Here is an 18,404-nt window from a genome sequence, read left to right on the forward strand (position 1 = left end):
AAGACAAGAAAAAAGAAATCTAGACAAATAAACCGAAGAACCCCATGGACAAATCTAGTCGTCGCTGTCCGAGTCTGGTCCCTCCTCTACCAAACGCCGTTTCCGCTCTTCGTCGAGCTCTCTATACGTGCTGTAGCTCAGCAAGACGAACGCGATAATGATGAGAACGCCGCCCGACAGAGCCGCAAAAGACAACGGCTTGCCAGTACGTAGCCAGTCCACGATGGCCACAAGGAAAATCGTCAATAACGCCGCAACGGACGACAGAACAGGCGAAGTCAAGGACATCAAGACCAGGAACGAACCGGAGAAGGCTAGAAATGAGGGGGTGGAAAGGTTAGTCCTTATTCCTTCCTACTTAAAGAGTCAAAGTGGCATGGACTGCACTTACTAGCATTTGCAAGAACAGAAATCAGAAGCATCCATGCCGCCTCACCAGTAGGCCAGCGAAATGTTTCCAATCCCAGCCAATGTAGGATGGGCAAAGGAATCCATAGTACGAGCAAGGTGAAAGATCCAATCAAGCTTCCCACAGTATTGGCGAAAATCGTGCTTCGACCAGGGCTGGTTCCTTCCGGAGGACAAGCCAGTTTCTTATATAGCACTTCGTATAATCCATATAGAACACTTCCAACGCCAATCACAATATTTCCAAGTGTGCGATTGTCAGCGGTACCTGTGCCTTCTCCTTCTTCTGGGCCCGAATCTCCGTAGGCGACGACCAGAACACCAACAATAGCTATTACAACGGAGAAGATTCTATCAAAGCGAAGTTTATCATTCAAGAGCGGGACGGAAAATGCATATGCAAAGAAAGCCGAGCAATTGTATATAGCTGTCAAATCGCTGGGAGTCGTCATATTGACTGCAACGTACCACGAACCTCCGGCAACAGTCAACGCGGTCGTTATGAAAACCGTTGTTTTCAGCATGTAGGGAACCGGAGATCGAGGATCGTTGCGGGATGATAGGTGAAGGTCCTGCCGTTCAACCATTTGTGCTGTTGTGCGTAGTAAAGACACATGTCTCCGCCAGAATGCGTCCCAGGACAATTTTCGTTTCTGAATTCGCAAGATGAGAAGCTGAAAAGGCCATAGTAGCGACCAAGAGCCGTGTGTCAAGTATCTGATTATAGTTTTAATTAGCTGCATATAATTCTAGGGGGCAAAAAGAAGAACTCACAGCATACAATATGGCTTGTCCCAATGAAGCTCATGTTGGATGTACACCGCAGTCTCCGTCTGGATCACGAAACTAATCAAACTCAGCACCAGAAATCCCGAGGCCAATATGTATTTACGGCGAGTCAAGTTCTTGTCTTCAACAATGTCCGGCGTTCGACTGCGAAATGTTGATCTGCGAGACATCTGCGGCCGCGCGAGAAGTCCGTCGTCAGCTTCGGCAAAGGTATTTGATTGGCGGTGCGGATCATCTTCCTTCAGCAATGGTTGCTGAGAGTGTGCATCGGTTTGATTGCGCCGGTCAAAAGGCGAACGGGAGGTCATTGTGCCGCTATGATTGCCGTAGTCGTCTTCGTCTTCTTCCCAATCTTCGAAGTCGTCCGGATCCTGGATTTGATGCTGAAACAAGCTTCCTCGACCCGGGGCCTCATCATACAAGCGCGCGTTTTCCGTAGAAGAAGCCACAGTGGCGGTTTGGTAGAAACTAAAAATAAAAGATAAAAAGAAAAAGAAAAAGAAAGAATGTCGATTAGTATGTTCAGCTAGTGCGCTGGCTAGCCACGGTGGATGGGCAAGCCGGCGAATGACGGTTCAACGATAGTAAGACTAAGAGCTTGGGGCGTGACAAAATGTATGCGACGCCGCGAAGATCAGTCGGAGTCATGCAGCAACGAGATAAGCGACGTTATGGCTGAAGTATCTCGTATACAGTGCGGCATCAAGGATCCAAGGCGCCAAGTTCTATGTGACGCTGACGCCGACGCTGGTCTGGTCACGTGTCAAGAACACTATGTATGTATGGTTTCAACGTCTGAAGTTGCTAACTTGTCAAATGACACACCTCCCATGATCCTCACAGCACCAATCGCGTGAACGATAGCAACATCAAATCCCCTGTTGCTCCTCCGGGCTAAACGATGCGATGCCCGAATTTTAATCAGTTCAGGAATGGCAAGTACACACCTTTGAGCCTTCCAAAGTGAGCTCGAAGTACTCCAAGAATACAATGCTATTGATCACGAAAAATTGCAAAATTAAATACAGCTGGTAGAACAAGTGTTATGCACACAGTCATTCCAGAGACATTTCTCTCTCTTGAACTTGCTATCATTTTTCAGGCAGCTTTCTTTGCCTTTTTGTCTTCCTTCGCCATCCACTCTCGGGTGATTCCCTTGTAGTCATGAATAGTATAACCTTCAAACATCTCTTTGAACCATGATGTTTTCCTCCAATTTCGCACACCCAGGTCCCTCAACAGCATATCTGCGTACGGGATGGCATCATACGCAAACTCCGGGTACCAAGCTGAAAAGCCACATGGGTAGCGGTGTTTTCCAAAGCGGCTCAACAAAGCAGTCTGGTGGTAAATATCCTTGTTGTCGAGGTCAAGCTTACCATTGAGGAACGCATAGATCCACAGCGCCTGGACTTCCGCAATAATCATATTACTGGTGCTGTGGACCCTCTTAATATACGCAAGAGAGTAGTCAGACTGGGATGCGAGATTTGGTGGTGCGACGCCGCGGAACAGCCTGAAGGGACTGAGAAGTTGCTTGTAAGGTATTTTCATTTCGGGAGGACAGGCGAGGTATGGAAACTGGCGAAGAATGGTTTCATCTGCAATCTTATTAAGGCCATTCCAGAGAGACTGCTGTTTAGCTGTCTCGGAGCTGAGAAGACTTGGAACTCCGAGCTCAGCATCTAACCCATCAGGCTGATATTTGATGCTCGGAGCAAGATTCCAGCCTGTAATCGCGATCAAAGCATCAGTTTGGATGGTGGTGCCATTGGCAAAATGGACATTCCCCAAACTAGATAAATGATCAATATCCTGCTTGATGATTTTCACTTGGTCTGTACGCAGATATTCATGAATATCTGACGGATAATTTAGAATGCCCACGCGGGCAGACCAGAACAGACTGCCTTGGGGCGTCAGCAATTCAGGTGGTCTTCTGTCATACAGAATATGTTTCCAAAAATAAGACTCACCTTTCCTGCGGCTCCAGGTGCTCTAGTACTGATTCCTTCCTATACCCATTTGTTTCAATAATATCATTTCTCATGCTCTCCCAAAATTTGTGCACGATATACCGGCCCAGGCGGGTCTTATGCAAGGCACTTCTGATATAGCTGAACCCATCGGCATCACCCCAGACGCAGGGGCTGAACCAGCTGAAAAAGCGCATGGTGGCCAAGTATTCCAGTCGAAAATCCCCGAGTTTTCCCATCTTGACCCATGGATGCGCCATCCATACTCCGCCTCCTCCTGACTCGCGTATCACCCAGTTCACCTTTTTGCCGTGTGACGCCATGAGATGAACGGCGTCATATCCCGTCTTGGACGCACCCACCACAGTGACGGATGTCACATCGGGGTCATATGCTACTTGGTATCCCAGATCTTGAAGTCGGGAATGGTTAAAAACAGGCTTTCCAAAGTCTTCCTGACCGCGGATACGGACTGGGTTCGGGTTAGAGGCCAGCCCAGTACCGATGATTAATTTGTCGCAGTCGTAAATCACTGACTGTGCTTTTTCGTTCATAGTCGTGACCTTCCATCCCCTGTCTAGTTTCTCCATTGCAAGCACCTGAGTGTTGAAGTTGATGCGCTTGCGGAGATCAAAGTGATCGGCAAAGTCGTTGAAATACTTGTGCAATACCGTGCCGGGTATTTGCTGCCCTTCACGTACCTTGTACTTGGTATCCATTGGGAAATCGGTGAACTCGTATGTGCCATGGAGGTTGTTGGTTTTGAGTCCTTCGTAGCAGTTTTCCTCTGCCCAGACTCCACCCAATGTTGGTCGCTGGCATCGATGTTAGTCTCGACAGAACTATATGCTGTGGTGCGAGTTTGTGGATTGGAATACCTTCTCGAGTAGGAGGAGATTGGTGGCCGGAGAAAGCTCAAGATATGTCTTCGCGACCGCAAGGCCTCCAACTCCAGCGCCGACGATGATCACATCCACAGAGTGATCTCCAGACTTCATGATGGGTTGGATGGTTTCCTGTACAGCTCAATTATACACAACAAATCAGGTGGTGCTTCCGGCAGTGAAGGCCTTTTATTTCGAGGGCGCAAAACAGGTGGGCCGGACAGCGCCACGCAGCAAGTTCCATGTTCTATATTCATATTCGTATTCATCTTCATATCCTCCTAAGGTCTCGCTTCAGAATCGAAAAGCATCAACGTATTCCCCCGTATGTAGGAAGATGTTGGCTTTGCGTGGGGATGATAATGCGTTGCGTGGGTCCTCGACCGACTAGTCCCAGTTTGGAAGACAGATAAGATAAGCTGAGATAAGATACAGGAACGGCCCATTTCCGACGTTCTTCGGTCTTGCAGTCGCAAACAATCCCATGCTCTCCCACAATACTAGTCATACAGCATCTATCTGCTCTGAAAGTCCGACAATGGTTGATGAACATGCCCACTGACTCACGCAAGCTCCATCGCTGCACCGTTCCTGGGTGCGGCAAGGCCTTCACCCGGGTATCACACCTCCAAAGACATGCTCTGAACCACACCGAAGTAAAATGGCATTGTCATAGATGCGATACTTTTTTCAAGCGAATAGACCTACTAGGTAAGTATGCAGACTGGTTAGCAACGGAGTATTATCTGACAGAACTCCAGAGCGCCATAAAGAGCGTCATTCACGGAAAGATGCACTTGCTGGGGGACCAGGGCTGGGCACCTTGCAAGCTCGCAGAAAGATAATATGTGGCGCGGACCTATGCAATGATTCATTACAAGAAGAAGACTTGGAGAAAATAAGAAGATTGCAGGCCAATGAATCAAAATCAACCCAGCGAATTCCTAAGAGTGATGATGGAGAGCCAATTGATAATGGCACTGGAATAGATTTGGGTGCAAATTCAACCCATCAGCACGAAACCCCGAAAGAGCCTCCTCCTCCTCCTGCTGCTGCTTCTGCTGCTGCTGCTATCTCGCCGACAAACGCTCTTGACCGGGGAGATATGAATTATGATACCAGCTTTGACTCTCCACATTTTGATCTCATGGAGCCTTCATTCTCCCCAAGGTATACTTTGGCCGAAGTCCATTGGGACAATATGGACTACTTAAGCCCTAACAACGTAGCTGTACGGTCGGGTCTTTTGCCAAATGACATGAACTGGCCGATTCTTCAATCACCGTGCGCCGTGACGGCCAATGAAGAAAGACACGAGGATTCCAACCTGCAGTGAAGCATGCATGAGAGGTCCATACTGAACAGTCCCAAGGTACATTCGATTACCCCCTTCAGGTTCATCCATCTTTGGAAATGAATCTAATGGCCACTCAGCTATCACGCGTTTGCCTTGGACAAGATTTCGAATACTTTCTCTACGGTGGTATTAAATCAAGCCAAGATCGAGTTCCTAAAGAGCCTGCACAGCTGCCGTCTTTCACAAAAGAAAAATTAGAACTAACATCCTCAAAGAGAGAGGAGGTTCTCAACCTATTGGCCGAGATTCAATCGGTTTACGAAAATAGGTCTCTTGTGGATGAGATCAACGCCGCTCTATCCTTAGTAGAAATGCAAGAATATCTTCGCTTGTTTGTGCAAAAGTTCAACCTGTCTTACCCCTTGATTCACATACCGACCCTGGAGGTTGCGAAGACCGAGTCGATTCTTTTATTGTCAATGATTATTCTCGGCGCTAGTTACAAGACCAAAGACTCGCATCGAATGTCTGTCAGACTTTATGATGCTATTGTTCCTTACATTTTAAGCGGTTTGACCAGCATCCCCGTTCCAACTTTATCCACCTTGCAAGCGTTCTTGATCTTGGAAAGCTATGGAATGTACCGCGCTGGGCCATATCAACGGGAAATGGCCATGCTTATTCATACTTTGTTATTCAACGTAGGTTGCCTTCATCCTGCAAGAGTGTGCTGTGACCTGACTTACTGGTTCAGACCATCCGCCGAATATCGCGCTATCACGTCCGGGGAGGAATCATGCTTCCCAAGCATTTGAAACGCCCTATAAATTGGGAGGAATTCGCCTATGCTGAGCAATACAAAAGGTACTGCGGCGCAGTCTATTCGCTTTTTCACACGATTAGGAAACGGACCTGACAGGGCTTTATAGGCTGATCCTCTTTGTATTTATGTGGGATACCCAAAACGTATCTTGTTATTCCTTCATGCCTAGCATGTCCACGCACACAATCCAGGTTCCACACCCTTGCACTGAAGAGGCCTGGACAGCACCATGTCCATCCGCCTGGCAGCGAATTATGGAAGCTCACGATGAGCCTCCCGACTTTGGTGATACTATGAAATGGCTTGTAGAAGATAATGAAAAACTACAATCTATAAGGCTGGACTATCTACGCTTGACTCTCCTCCTCCACGGCCTCATGTCGATGTGTAACGACATGATTCATTTCGACAATCGATCGATATACTTGGGCGATCTTGAAGAACAAGAAGTATCCTGGAGGCCATGGAGGAAGCGAATGACTTCTGCTCTCGGGACCTGGAAGATAAAATACGATGCACTGGCCATGGCTACAATGCAAAGTATGCCGGATGAATATGTCCATTCCGTGCATCAGAAACAGAGCATTGTATTACTTACTTTATACCACACAGCCCATATCGTCATCAACGGTGATATTCGCCAATTACTTGGCGCAGCTGGGGCAAAGGCAATATTTGGCCATGCCGTCACCCTTGACGACCATCAGGAAAGCTACCGCTGGGTCAAGATGTGGGTAGAATCAAAACCGGCGGTGGTGGCGCACGCAACCTGGCATGCTGCACAAATATTCCGTGATAGTACTTTGTACCTTAAGAATTGGGATGCTCACGGGGTATTCCATTATCCCTGGTGCCTTGTCATCGGAACGCTCACATGTTGGGCTTTCCACCATTTTGGAAGTCAAGGGCGATCTGCTTCTCTCTGCACTCATGAGCGAGGACTTGCAATGCCACAGGAAACATCTCAGGCATTGATGAATCAACTTATCTCGTCAATGGCTTCCACAAGCCCTTGGGAAATACAAAGTATCCAAGGAAAATACTGCACACACGGACTGGTGGTAGAAGTTGCACGATATCTTAAAGGTGTGCGATGGACAGCAGCATTTGAGGCTATGAAAATTGCTCGAAGAACTGTCTGTTGACGAAACTCACCAATACGCAGATTGAATTCACCACTTACATAATGCTAGTATACTGGTCTCTTCCCACACTTCCTTGGCTTCAACCCCCGATTATAAGATACATCATAAGATGGATAGCTCTTTTTACTGGCAGATATTTGTGCTGTAGGTAAAACCCAGAGGCGTACGGAAATATATAGTTAGAACCATAATTTCATCCGATAGTATAGAATAATTGCTCAAAGTCTCCAAAATCAGGTACCAAATAATCAATATCTCCCAGCCACGCATCATATTGGTCGTTAGTTCGAGCCATATCAAGCAGCGCATGTAATCCATCCATATCTTGCAAAGAATCCATACTAACATCAAGCTGAGTATTCATAGCTGCAGATTTAAACGGATCACCAATCAGTGGTGTTTCACTAAAGCAGTGCTGAGGAACAGGCGCAGGGCCCAGTCTGAATATCCGCTCGATGTACTGATGAACAGCTTGGTGCGCTTCATCTGCAACTCGCTGCTTATACCTTTGAACAGCCTGGCTAAAGCTGCAAAGGATTTCGTGGTAAACCTGAGCTTGCGGGCTGACGGGAGCAATATCGGCCAGGATCGCACATGCATGATCAAACGAGTCGTTGATGTCTTTGCGTGGCTCGCCCGCAAACTGGGCAAACCCTAGAACCAGACCAGCACCAAAGACCCAAGCCCTATTGCCATAGTTAGCAAGCCAAAAAAGATGTTCTTGATCAAAGCCTGACGGAACTTGCAAAGTGGAGATGTTCATACTCAAGTAGACAGAAATTCCTAAAACGGAACCCAAAGTCCCTGGCAGTCATGCAAGTATCAACCAGGTATATAGCCGAGCTTACACATACCAGCCCTAATATGGATACCTCACTGTTCTTGATATTGACATCCGAAGCCTGATCAGGGGCATTTATAAGATGATCAGGAGCCTTCCCGCGCAGCCTTGACAGCAAGTACGCCACCATGAATGGCCGAGTAATCAGGATTGCTGTAAAATAATAAACAGAAGAAATGTGAAGAATTCCCATCAGAGCCTGCTGGTCCACCTCTTTGAGGTTATGGTCACGCTGAAAGGTATTCCAGAGCTGTTGTATGTTCAAGGGGAGAGCCTGAATCCATTGAGGAAGCTGACGGAGTAAGTTCTGCGCAGTGGGGACGTGTAGTATATTGTTGTTTCTAACCATTGTATCTACTATGTCTTCCAGGAGATCGCAAGCATTGGTTATTGCAGTGAACATAGCTTTGCTTTCTCCGCAGGCTGCGTTGATCTCGACTATACTTAAGCGTATAGTTGGCAAGTTTTTCGGCTTTCCAAGAATAAAGCTGCTGAGAATATCGAGGTTCCGAACACTAAGTAATACTCCTAATCTAGTACATAGGTCTCAGTTATGATCTGGATCTGACATACGGCTGGACTGGAGCTCTTACCTGTCATCGTCTTGACAGTCAACAACATCATGGAGGCCTAAGATGACGGTGGCCTTGGCTGCTATCCCAGAAACATGGAAGCTGCATTTTTGTTGCAGGCACCAAGCATATAGAAAGAAAGAAGGGCAAAAAGTCGGACTTGATGCAGACTCTGAGACATCAACAAGTCATCAAAAGCAATGCCTGCGGGCACGATGAAGATATGCTGCTGATAGTTGTAAATCATCGCCAGATCCACGCACCTGGGCTCCAATAGCCAAAGCAAGGTCCAGTGCTGCCATATCGTTGGGATTTGGTGGAGGGCATATTGGACTCCTTTTCTGGTAACCTTTGAGCTACGAGACTGTCGATCTCATCGGCCGTGAAAAGGTCCAAGATTCCCACGGTCTGCTTTAAAACTTAGCGCTCAACATAGTCAAGATTTGCGACAATCTATGCATTACTAATAGCTTCAAAATAGGAGTCCAATAACGAGTATAATTTCTCCGACGGAACTTGTTGAATGTCGGCTGTCCCCGGGGCACTGTCATGATCAATAGGGATGTGATGAAGCTCCTCGTCAGTGAAAGGGACCGACCCGACATATGACTTTATTGTTCTCCGTAAGAACTGTAAGAACAAAAGTGAAGATGCTTCTTCTTTCACACGGACTGGGTTCCGAGTCAGATTCTGTGAAAAGAGATAGTATTAAGTTTGAATACAACAACTTACAAGAACTTGTATTCTGGCTCTGTGATGTATGAGGCCCTGTGGCCGGAGTCCCCGATACCTCAGACAACGGAGTCCCCAACGGCATCGCAGCAGCTTCTGGCGACGGATGGATGGCTGTACTATCATGTAACTGAACCTCCTCCGGAGGAACGCCTTGGCTGCGACGGCGACGATCTGTACCTGAGAAAGTGCAAAGGCCAGCCTTTCCGCGTTTCATGCACGAGCGACAGGGTTGTCGGGAGTCGCATTTGATTTTGGAGGTTTTGCAAGCCTGACAGGCATGGCAGGCCCGTTGCCGATTCTCTGGTCGTACTTTGGGGCGTGGCATTGAGCATTGAGTTATTTACATACGCAGGACTAGGCTGATCAGAGGTCAAAGGTACAATCCAACATGTATATAAACCCGGGGTGTTGTAGTCTCAGGGTTTGTGTGGGTGCAGGCTTGCGTGGGTTACGTGGGACGGCTGTCTATGAAGCCGAAAAGGTCAATAATAGATAGTTAGGAATGTACTTTCAGTTCATATTCTCTTTCCAGACAATACATTTCCTCCCTTAATCCAGAGTGTATTTAGTCATTGAATGATTAGCAGTGGGTTCTACCAACCAAAAATCAAACACTGCCTAGCGTTATCTAACTACTATTTGTAAGACTCGTTTTGAGAGATTGAACGCAGATTCTTCACTTGCTGCCAACACATGTCCGGATGAAGTCCAGTACTGGCTGGCTCTGCGACGTATCTTCGGTTCCGATTGACAGGACGTTGCTGGTGCCATGCAATCAGCTTTCAAGCATGGATCATCAAAGGATAGTAGAATTCTAACCTAACGTGGTTGTGTCTCTTGGTGACATGAAATAAGGGCAGTGTTCCGGCCGGTTTGCTTTTCGCTTTATATGCGTTGAAGAATTTAATCGTTGCATCAATGGTTTCCGGTCTATAAATCGTTAGGTGGATGGATACATCCTTCCATAAAGATGGAGCACATACACTTCCCACTCGACTGAACCGAGATAAATGGGAATCTTTTGTGAATCTCTGTATGGCAATTGCTATGCTTTAGTAGAAGAAGAGTTGCAGATTGGTATACGCGAGGCGCAACGTACAGTACTGGTGAGTCTTCGGGCAGGGCTTGGAACAAACCCAATGCTGACTTGGGCTGGACATGCATATCAGCAAATCACCATCCATTGACAAAATATATTGGTTGAACTCACCCCCCAATCACTCTCGTCATCGGAGCCATAATATGACCTAATTGTTCTCTGGCGCACTGGCTTGGTTCGATCAAACCAAAAGGGCACGTCAATAAGGACCAGACCAGCAACTGGTGGAAAGTCCGGGACCTTTGGGGGGCGAGCAGGATCGCCTGCACTCTCTGCTTTAGCATAGACACGCCCGAAGAATCTTAAGAGTAACATCTCACCAGCCGCGAAAAGATTCATCGCAACATGCGCACCGCCAGACGAATGACCAAAAAGCACAACTTTGTCAATCGATCCACATCCGTACTTTTCCGACGCTATATTTTCATAGATCCATTCGCGCGCGAGCTGCACGTCATCCGCACCTCCCGGATATTGCACATGTGGCACAAGGCGATGATTGACCACAACAGTGACGATGCCATGTTGAGCAAAGAACCAGCCGATATTCGAATAAACCCGTTCAGACCACATCTTGTCGCCGGAAAAGAACCCGCCGCCATGAATATACATCAATACCGGCTTATTTTCTGCGCCATCATGTGGAACAAAGACGTCCAGAAAATTTCTCTCATGGGGGCCGTATCTCTCATTACGAATGACTGTCACATTTGACGGGGTTTCCGGATAAAGAGGCTCATACAGCTCGCGCCATTTCTTTTTGTCACATCGATCAGAGAGGCAAACTGCAGCAAACGGGTGCCGTGGTACAATACCTCTTCGTCTCCGGCCGCAAACTTGATCGTCTCTTTATCGATCTCTGCAAAGACTGCATCCATTATGATTTGTCGCTTTTAGTTTTCCTATTGATAAACAAGCTGAACAGAGAACGACCGTGGTTTGCGTCGGATATAACTAATAACCAAAAAGCGAGTCTTATCAGGGCGCATCTGGGAACATAGCCGAATCTGTGCTATTTCCGACTTTATCAGCTCCCGTCTATATCTCCCCTAGATTGTTAGTCCTTCCCATTCTATGTCAAAGATACCTCGCATCTTGCGTAACGCGGATTTGTGGTGGAGATTTACTAGGAGTTACTGTCAACCCCACGCTAGATAAAGAATAATATGTGCGATAGCGATAGCGATTGCTGTAGATAGGATTTTTTTTTCACGGTTATCACGGTGGACAGCTAGCCCTAAGCTGTAGGGGTATGTAGCTCGTAACCTGCGTGCATTCATTCGTACCTATAAAGAACTGTGTCGTCCTTTGGCTGTACAATATAGATGGAACGTCTCAGATCTACCGTGTTGACAAAACAGTGCGGAACGACGACCAATCTAGTGAACCAGAGAATTATCTTCGAGTATTTCCAATGGGCATCAGTATGTGAAATAGCATTAATAGTAGATAATTGACTTGAACCGGCAATTCAACAACATTTGAAGCAGTTAGTAGTCGGAGGAAATGACTCCATTTTCCGGGCCAATCGTTCCAATCCGGGGGTGATTATGTAATGCAGCTGCCATTGGCCTATCAACCGGCACGTGAGGGCCCACGTCGATCTTTCTTGAGATCCAGTCACGTGACTATATCGCAGCCTGAGGCCATCTAAAATTGGTGACATTGTCGGAAATGCATATTGACTACACCTCCAGTCCAGCGTGTGATACTCACAACCACCGAGTATCCTGGCTGTCCCAACACGCAGTCAGTCATGTAACTGCGTGGCAGTGTTTGTCTAAGAAAGGGGAAAAAGAAAAGGCACAGAACTCAACAGTTAAAACATGGCCGGCAACGAATATTCCGCCGTCGGCGGAGGCGGCAAGCTGAAACTGAAAGGATCTAAAGTCAAAGATGGCCGGGTAGACAAGCCCAAGAAAAAGAAGAAGACTACTTCTCAGAATCTACAGCAACAAGAAAAGGTGCTAGAAGGAGAAGGAGAAGAAAAGGAGGGATCCCAAACGGCCAAACCAGCAGAAAACGAATTACTCCTCACTAAGAACAACTCTGCAGCACATGGAGAAGTCGATGGTCATGACGAAGAATCAGACTCGAAACGAGTCGTGTACAAAACTGAAGCAGAACGAAAACACGAAGAGCAACGACGGAAGAGGGTATGTATCTGATTCTTCTTTGTCCTCGGGAAAAAAAATTGTTTTTTCGATGAAGATGCCCGGCTCTAACAGTCCAATAGCTGAATGAAAGACTTCGTCGCGAGGGAGTCAAGACGCATAAAGAGCGTGTGGAGGAGTTGAATCGGTATTTGAGTACGCTGAGCGAGCACCATGATATGTATGTTTTATTCTTTCTCTCTGCGAGCTTGATCTTTTTTTTTTCTTTAAAGATACTAACAATCCGATTCTGCCAGGCCTAAAATTGGACCGGGATAATATTTGCAGAGAGGCTGTCTTTCTTTGCTTACGGTGTTCTATATCAGTCTTCTCGAAGTATCCATTTCAAATGCCATACTTTGCCACTACTGCCAAGAGTCCAGGACCTAACAATAACCACCACACTACGTAGTCTTTGACATAGGAGACCCTACTAAAATCATCTAAGAGAGTAAATACTTCATACTTATAGTAATAGTAAATGCTCACAGCCGCTGACGACAATCCTTGCAAGACGCTGACTGATACTGATGTCAGGGGACCGCACATGATTGGACGGGGCAAACAAGCGGATGCATAGTAAGGTATTACTAAGAGTATCTTTTATAGTTAAAACATGTTTCTTGACATACGTACTGTTGGTTAAGCTTGTGGATTAACAATGCTATTTGGCTTCGGAATACGTAGTATGTACAGTAGCAGGCGGGAATTGGTCGGCATCCCGTTCTATGGATGGTTATCCGATAGGTAGGCGAGTGGTGACTATGTTTGACCATACAATTCTACAAGTCAAGTGCTGTCTGCGCATATTTGAAAAAGGTATGTAGATATATAGGTATTCGTTATGCATTTATATGATATCAACCGATCCAAAATCGCTGATCTTTATCATGTCCAATAGCTACCGGACCAGCCCAATCAGACCGTCTTGCCAACTCCAATAACCGCTGTCTTTTCCTGTAGATAAGACAGGATTGTACAGGCTATGTCGATTGCGGCTGTATTGTTCAGTCGAGGTTCGCACGATCAGGACGGTAGATAGTCGACTCCAGGGGCAATGCTGGCGTTGTATAAAGCCGAAGGAAAAGGCTCAAAACCGGTGTAAAGATTTAGTAGTAGAAACGCCGTAAAACGCCATGCAGATCCCAAAACAAAGGAGGTTCGCAAAATCGCAGATGATGTCTGTCCCCAAAACAGCATTTGAGAGAGATCGGAAAAGGTGAAATATCCGGGTATTAGGCAAAATAACCGAAATCGCCAGAGTTAGAAGCCAAAAGAAACAACATCCACCATGCAAGAACAGCAGAATCCGTAGATTGAATAAACAGATAGATAGATGATCAAATCAAACTATGCAGTCTTGATGACGGTCGTTCGCTCGCTGTTGAGTTTGTCTGCGTTTCGAGCATGCGATTCCTTCTTGCAATCCTCCAGGCCGCTGCAGGCATGTGATTCGAGCATGCGATGCTTATCGCAGAAGTGGCCGTTGCAGAAGGTGCAGTCGCCGATGATGCGTTGGGCGGCATTCTTGCACTCCTTGAAGTTGCAGCGAGGCTTGCGGGCAGGCATGGTGGATGTTACTCTTTTTTTATTCTTTTCTTGTCTCGTCTTCTTCTCTAGTGTGGGTCTAGACAGTGTATATATATATATATATATATATATATATACTGTTGTCGAGGAGGGCGGTGGCGATGTAGAGAGTCCGAGAGAAGCAGAAGGAAGGTATGGGGAGCTTCGGCGAGGAGTCCGATAACGGCCGAGATAACGACAGTGAGGTAGGCTCACAGGAGCTGAGGCAGCGAGTTCGAGAGGACGAGGGCGGTTAAATGAATGCAGCAGAAGCAGAGTAGACAGGGACAGAGGTGGGCAAGGTGAGGCAGTTGCGGAGAGGAGGCAGAGAGAGAGAGAAGGAGGGAGGGAGGGAGGGAGGGAGGAGCAGCACGTAGGGGGAGCGCGATATGATATATATACTGTATGGTCCGTAAGCAGTTAGGGCGGTTAGGTAATCCAAAGGGGAGCGTGACCAGATAAAAGCAAACCCAAAGACGAACAAGTAGCAAGCGCTGTACCCGGTGGACACGAGCTGGTGAGGCGAACCGAACGACGATCCGACGCAGGATGCGTTGGGCTTAGTTTTGCTGTGCTAGCTAACTAGCTATTGTACGATTTATCGCCGCAGAAGGCCCGAAATGGGGAATGCCTGGCTGAACGATGGGCTGACTTAAGCAATGGGTTTTCTGTCCTGGTCCTGGTCTATTGAACCGTAAAGAGGAAGATCGTACGAGTCATATTATCATATTTTGCTTTTCTTGCATACAAGGACGAATTCGGAAGAACGTGGCGAGTCGACACCTGAGATCTCAGGCCGCAGGGTGCCTGGATTCGTCTAGCTTATGTGAGAATGATAATGAGATACTACTTCTTCTTCCCTCACGCATCCGTGGTCGACACAAACTCTAACCACAGCGTGTGAATCCGGCGGTAGATGAGTCATGGAGGCATATATCCGCTAGTTACTTAGTTATTATCTGGCTATTTGCTATCATCGACTACAGTCGCATGTCCGTGTCACTGGGGGATGCATGCACTAGCATATTAATTAAGGATTGCTCTAATTTACATATTTTATGCTGCCACTATGAAAGATAACTACGTGGCAAAGTCGACGGGTCAGGTGATCGCCAGCTAACAAGGTACAAGTAGCACCACCAAGTGATGCGCCCATTATTAAATTGACTCGAATTGCTGCCAGCGATGCTTGCATGTTCCAACTTACGTGGCCCTGCAAGCCAGTCAACTACTATTCTGTAATAGCCAGGTGTATTGGCGAAGTTATGATATTATGAAGTACTTATATAACTCATGCATAGTCACGTCTAGTCAAACGGAATCGGCCGCAGTCCCGTGCCCCCCATGCGCTTTCGCATCTCCTCGCCCGCCGCGATAGTACTGGGCACTTTGATGCCGCAGCAATCACCCCAGAAATCGTCCCCATGCGTATGGTTGTGGTCGTGCGTATGAGGAGCGCCTTCTCCTTGCTCGCGCAATTCGTCGCCCCCCTGGCCCATGTCCGGAGACGCAGCGACTAAACTCCCAAACAAGAAATGCTGCATGATGGGTAGCTTGCCCAGCACTTCCTTGACAAACATCTTCTTCATTCCGCTCTCGACTTTGATCCAGGACTTTGCCCCCGAAATATCGTCGAGCATCGGACTGTGCCATCGAAGGCCCTTGACGGTTTTGACACTGTCCACCCACCGCACCTGATCAAGATACAAGTATTTATCCCCCTCTTCGTCGAGAACGGCACTATTGTGAATGGCGCGAGGCGTTATATAAGGATGCTCGACGAGCTGCGAGGCGCCGAATAGGAAAGGCAGGAAATGGTAATCATCGAGACCCCATACGCCGTGCGACCCAGCCGGTTCCAGATAATACGTAGTTTGGATGCGACGCATCAGATGCATGTAGCTATAGTATATCTTGAAAACCAACATCGGAAAGTCCGTGGGCGAGACAATCCTCAGCTCATACAGACACAAAAGCCACAGCATGAAATTGAGCTCATGCCCCGATCCGTAGTCGAGTCGGTCCCGCGACCCCAGGGAATGTATCAAATATGTCGATAACTCATCCACTGCATCTGAATTCTCTATGCCCAGTATTTCGCGATGCCATTCCGGGCTGTGCGACGCGGTATCGTCGAAGAGCGAGCGAAACGCGGGGTTGCCAAAGCGGGATCCGCCCTGGTCGAGGGCGGGATTCTTTTCGACTAGCGAGCCAAGGAGGTCGACTATACGTAGTATCTTTTCGATGTTTTCAGGCACTTTTTCGTCTTTCAAATCGGTGATTGCCCGCCCGCGGACCTTATCTGATAACCCGAATATAAAAGCGAGAACGAGCGTGTATGCAGGAGAGGTTGTAAAGGTGTCCAGGTCCTTGGGAGAGAGGATGCGGCGAACCGGGTGACTGTATGTGTGCGAGGAAAGGTCTATGGGCGTAGGGAGAGCTGGTGTTTTTGGTGGCGGTTCTTGTTGGCCGCTTGCTGCACGCTTCGTCTTGCCCGCACGGAGTTCGGCGAGTTTTCTCGACAGATCAGGCTTTGGGCCCGTTATAGAATTGTCGGCGGAAGGCATGATTGATACGGCAGTTCGTAATGAGGATCATGTAAACAGAAACCACTCAAAGCGAGTTGATGCACGGAGTAGTTATGCTTGGAAAGCGTCATGACATCAAACCACAAACAGAAAGCACGCAGCGGCAGAATCCCACCGCCCGGGACTCGGATTCTGGCCCGTCATTGGTCCTTGGCCAGCCGCTTTTCGCAATAGATGCGCATGACCGACGAACCTCGATTCACGACACTACAAAGACACATCTTTGAGGCCGTGTACAATTTTTCCAGTCCTTGCATACACCAGGAATTTTGGCCCGAACCAGGTGTCGCTGTGCCCCTTCTCTTTCGACGCGTGCATGAGCCTTAGGTCTAGAAGTGGCATTTAAGACTGAGATCGCAACACCACAATTGTTGCTTCAATACCTCGGTAAGTGGTGCGGCTTCTGTTACATTCGCCGCATATATTGACTTACATGTCTATCACAGGCCAGTTTGCAATAGCAGAGACAGCCAAAGCGGGCGGCGGAGATACATTCGACTCCAAAATGGCTGCTGTCAACGAGACCAGGCAGATTATCAACAATGATCCCTTTTCCTCGGCACAAGACATACAGCAACAGCACAATAGCGGGAACCAATCTACAGATCAATTACGATCATCAAGAGATGAGGGCGAGGAGACAGCTCGCAACTCATGGAGCGAGGAACATAGCCATCAACAGCAAGAATTAAACAGAAAAAATGACGACGACGACGACAACAACAACAACAATAGTAATCAGCAAGGAAGTGGAAACGCCGGTAATAGCAACACCAATAATGAGCAGAACCAACGAATTAGCGAACAAAACCAAGCTGCACAACAGTCATGGTACCAACGCACGGTGGAGAAATACGGCGCCTTGGAACTGGACAATAAGGGCAGTGTCGCGCGAGACCATCTCGCTTTGGGTACGACATACTCCTGATACCCACTCATTTGAACCTATCCATTGAACAATTGACTGATTTGTACGACATGTCTAGAACGAACGTTCCTTGCATGGCTCCGCACATCCCTCTCCTTTGCCTCCATCGGCATCGCCGTAACACAACTCTTCCGGCTAAACAGCACTATAACCTGTGACGACAAAACCTCCACATCCTCCGAAATCTCCTCGAACCATTTACTGTCACCACCATCATCATCGTCATCATCTCTCCTCGAAATCCTCCTCGCTCCCCCATCATCCAACAAAAACAACGGGAATTCCACCACGCGGTTCCGTAACATCGGAAAACCGCTCGGCGCAACATTTATCGGCATCGCGATTCTGATTCTGGTCATTGGATTCCATCGCTATTTTGAAGCGCAGTATTGGATTGTGCGCGGCAAGTTTCCTGCGAGTCGCGGTAGTGTTGCATTGGTGTCGTTTGTGGCGGGCGGGTTGGTAATTGCGAGTTTTGTGGTTATTCTGGCGGTTGCACCGAACGCGATGGAGTTATGAATTCTCTTATTTTTCCTCCCCTGTCCGCTCCATCTTTATTCTTCTTAGTATGGAGGGACGTTTGTATATAGTTTTATA

The 18,404-nt window shown here is 47.6% G+C and overlaps 7 protein-coding genes across 7 annotated transcripts; 3 read left to right on the top strand and 4 right to left on the bottom strand.

The window, feature by feature from the left end:
- Positions 1 to 54: 54 nt before the first annotated feature.
- Positions 55 to 4,171, bottom strand: UA08_00850 (hypothetical protein; the record flags this gene model as incomplete). Its single annotated transcript, XM_020260702.1, has 9 exons — positions 55 to 314; positions 392 to 739; positions 884 to 1,125; positions 1,183 to 1,665; positions 2,145 to 2,190; positions 2,251 to 2,352; positions 2,424 to 3,136; positions 3,174 to 3,988; positions 4,052 to 4,171. The coding sequence occupies 9 exons, from the start codon at positions 4,169 to 4,171 to the stop codon at positions 55 to 57; spliced, it is 3,129 nt and encodes a 1,042-aa protein (XP_020124547.1).
- A 437-nt stretch (positions 4,172 to 4,608) lies between these two features.
- Positions 4,609 to 7,152, top strand: UA08_00851 (hypothetical protein; the record flags this gene model as incomplete). Its single annotated transcript, XM_020260703.1, has 7 exons — positions 4,609 to 4,768; positions 4,819 to 5,288; positions 5,630 to 6,055; positions 6,109 to 6,218; positions 6,284 to 6,717; positions 6,790 to 6,907; positions 6,993 to 7,152. 7 exons carry the CDS (start codon positions 4,609 to 4,611, stop codon positions 7,150 to 7,152), a joined length of 1,878 nt encoding a protein of 625 aa, XP_020124548.1.
- A 363-nt stretch (positions 7,153 to 7,515) lies between these two features.
- Positions 7,516 to 9,062, bottom strand: UA08_00852 (hypothetical protein; the record flags this gene model as incomplete). The annotated part of the gene is made up of 4 exons (XM_020260704.1): positions 7,516 to 8,105; positions 8,200 to 8,696; positions 8,757 to 8,907; positions 8,999 to 9,062. The coding sequence occupies 4 exons, from the start codon at positions 9,060 to 9,062 to the stop codon at positions 7,516 to 7,518; spliced, it is 1,302 nt and encodes a 433-aa protein (XP_020124545.1).
- A 1,084-nt stretch (positions 9,063 to 10,146) lies between these two features.
- Positions 10,147 to 11,447, bottom strand: UA08_00853 (hypothetical protein; the record flags this gene model as incomplete). The annotated part of the gene is made up of 6 exons (XM_020260705.1): positions 10,147 to 10,231; positions 10,290 to 10,400; positions 10,454 to 10,501; positions 10,570 to 10,622; positions 10,681 to 11,325; positions 11,385 to 11,447. 6 exons carry the CDS (start codon positions 11,445 to 11,447, stop codon positions 10,147 to 10,149), a joined length of 1,005 nt encoding a protein of 334 aa, XP_020124546.1.
- Positions 11,448 to 12,395: 948 nt separating this feature from the next.
- On the top strand, positions 12,396 to 13,243 carry UA08_00854 (hypothetical protein; the record flags this gene model as incomplete). The annotated part of the gene is made up of 3 exons (XM_020260706.1): positions 12,396 to 12,725; positions 12,806 to 12,903; positions 13,195 to 13,243. The coding sequence occupies 3 exons, from the start codon at positions 12,396 to 12,398 to the stop codon at positions 13,241 to 13,243; spliced, it is 477 nt and encodes a 158-aa protein (XP_020124551.1).
- A 2,355-nt stretch (positions 13,244 to 15,598) lies between these two features.
- Positions 15,599 to 16,858, bottom strand: UA08_00855 (Serine/threonine-protein phosphatase 2A activator 2; the record flags this gene model as incomplete). Its single annotated transcript, XM_020260707.1, has 1 exon — positions 15,599 to 16,858. The coding sequence occupies one exon, from the start codon at positions 16,856 to 16,858 to the stop codon at positions 15,599 to 15,601; it is 1,260 nt and encodes a 419-aa protein (XP_020124552.1).
- A 526-nt stretch (positions 16,859 to 17,384) lies between these two features.
- Positions 17,385 to 18,326, top strand: UA08_00856 (hypothetical protein; the record flags this gene model as incomplete). Its single annotated transcript, XM_020260708.1, has 2 exons — positions 17,385 to 17,790; positions 17,866 to 18,326. The coding sequence occupies 2 exons, from the start codon at positions 17,385 to 17,387 to the stop codon at positions 18,324 to 18,326; spliced, it is 867 nt and encodes a 288-aa protein (XP_020124549.1).
- Positions 18,327 to 18,404: the final 78 nt, after the last annotated feature.

Source organism: Talaromyces atroroseus (assembly GCF_001907595.1).
Source record: "Talaromyces atroroseus strain IBT 11181 chromosome Unknown scaffold_0, whole genome shotgun sequence".
Taxonomy (NCBI): Eukaryota; Fungi; Ascomycota; class Eurotiomycetes; order Eurotiales; family Trichocomaceae; genus Talaromyces; species Talaromyces atroroseus.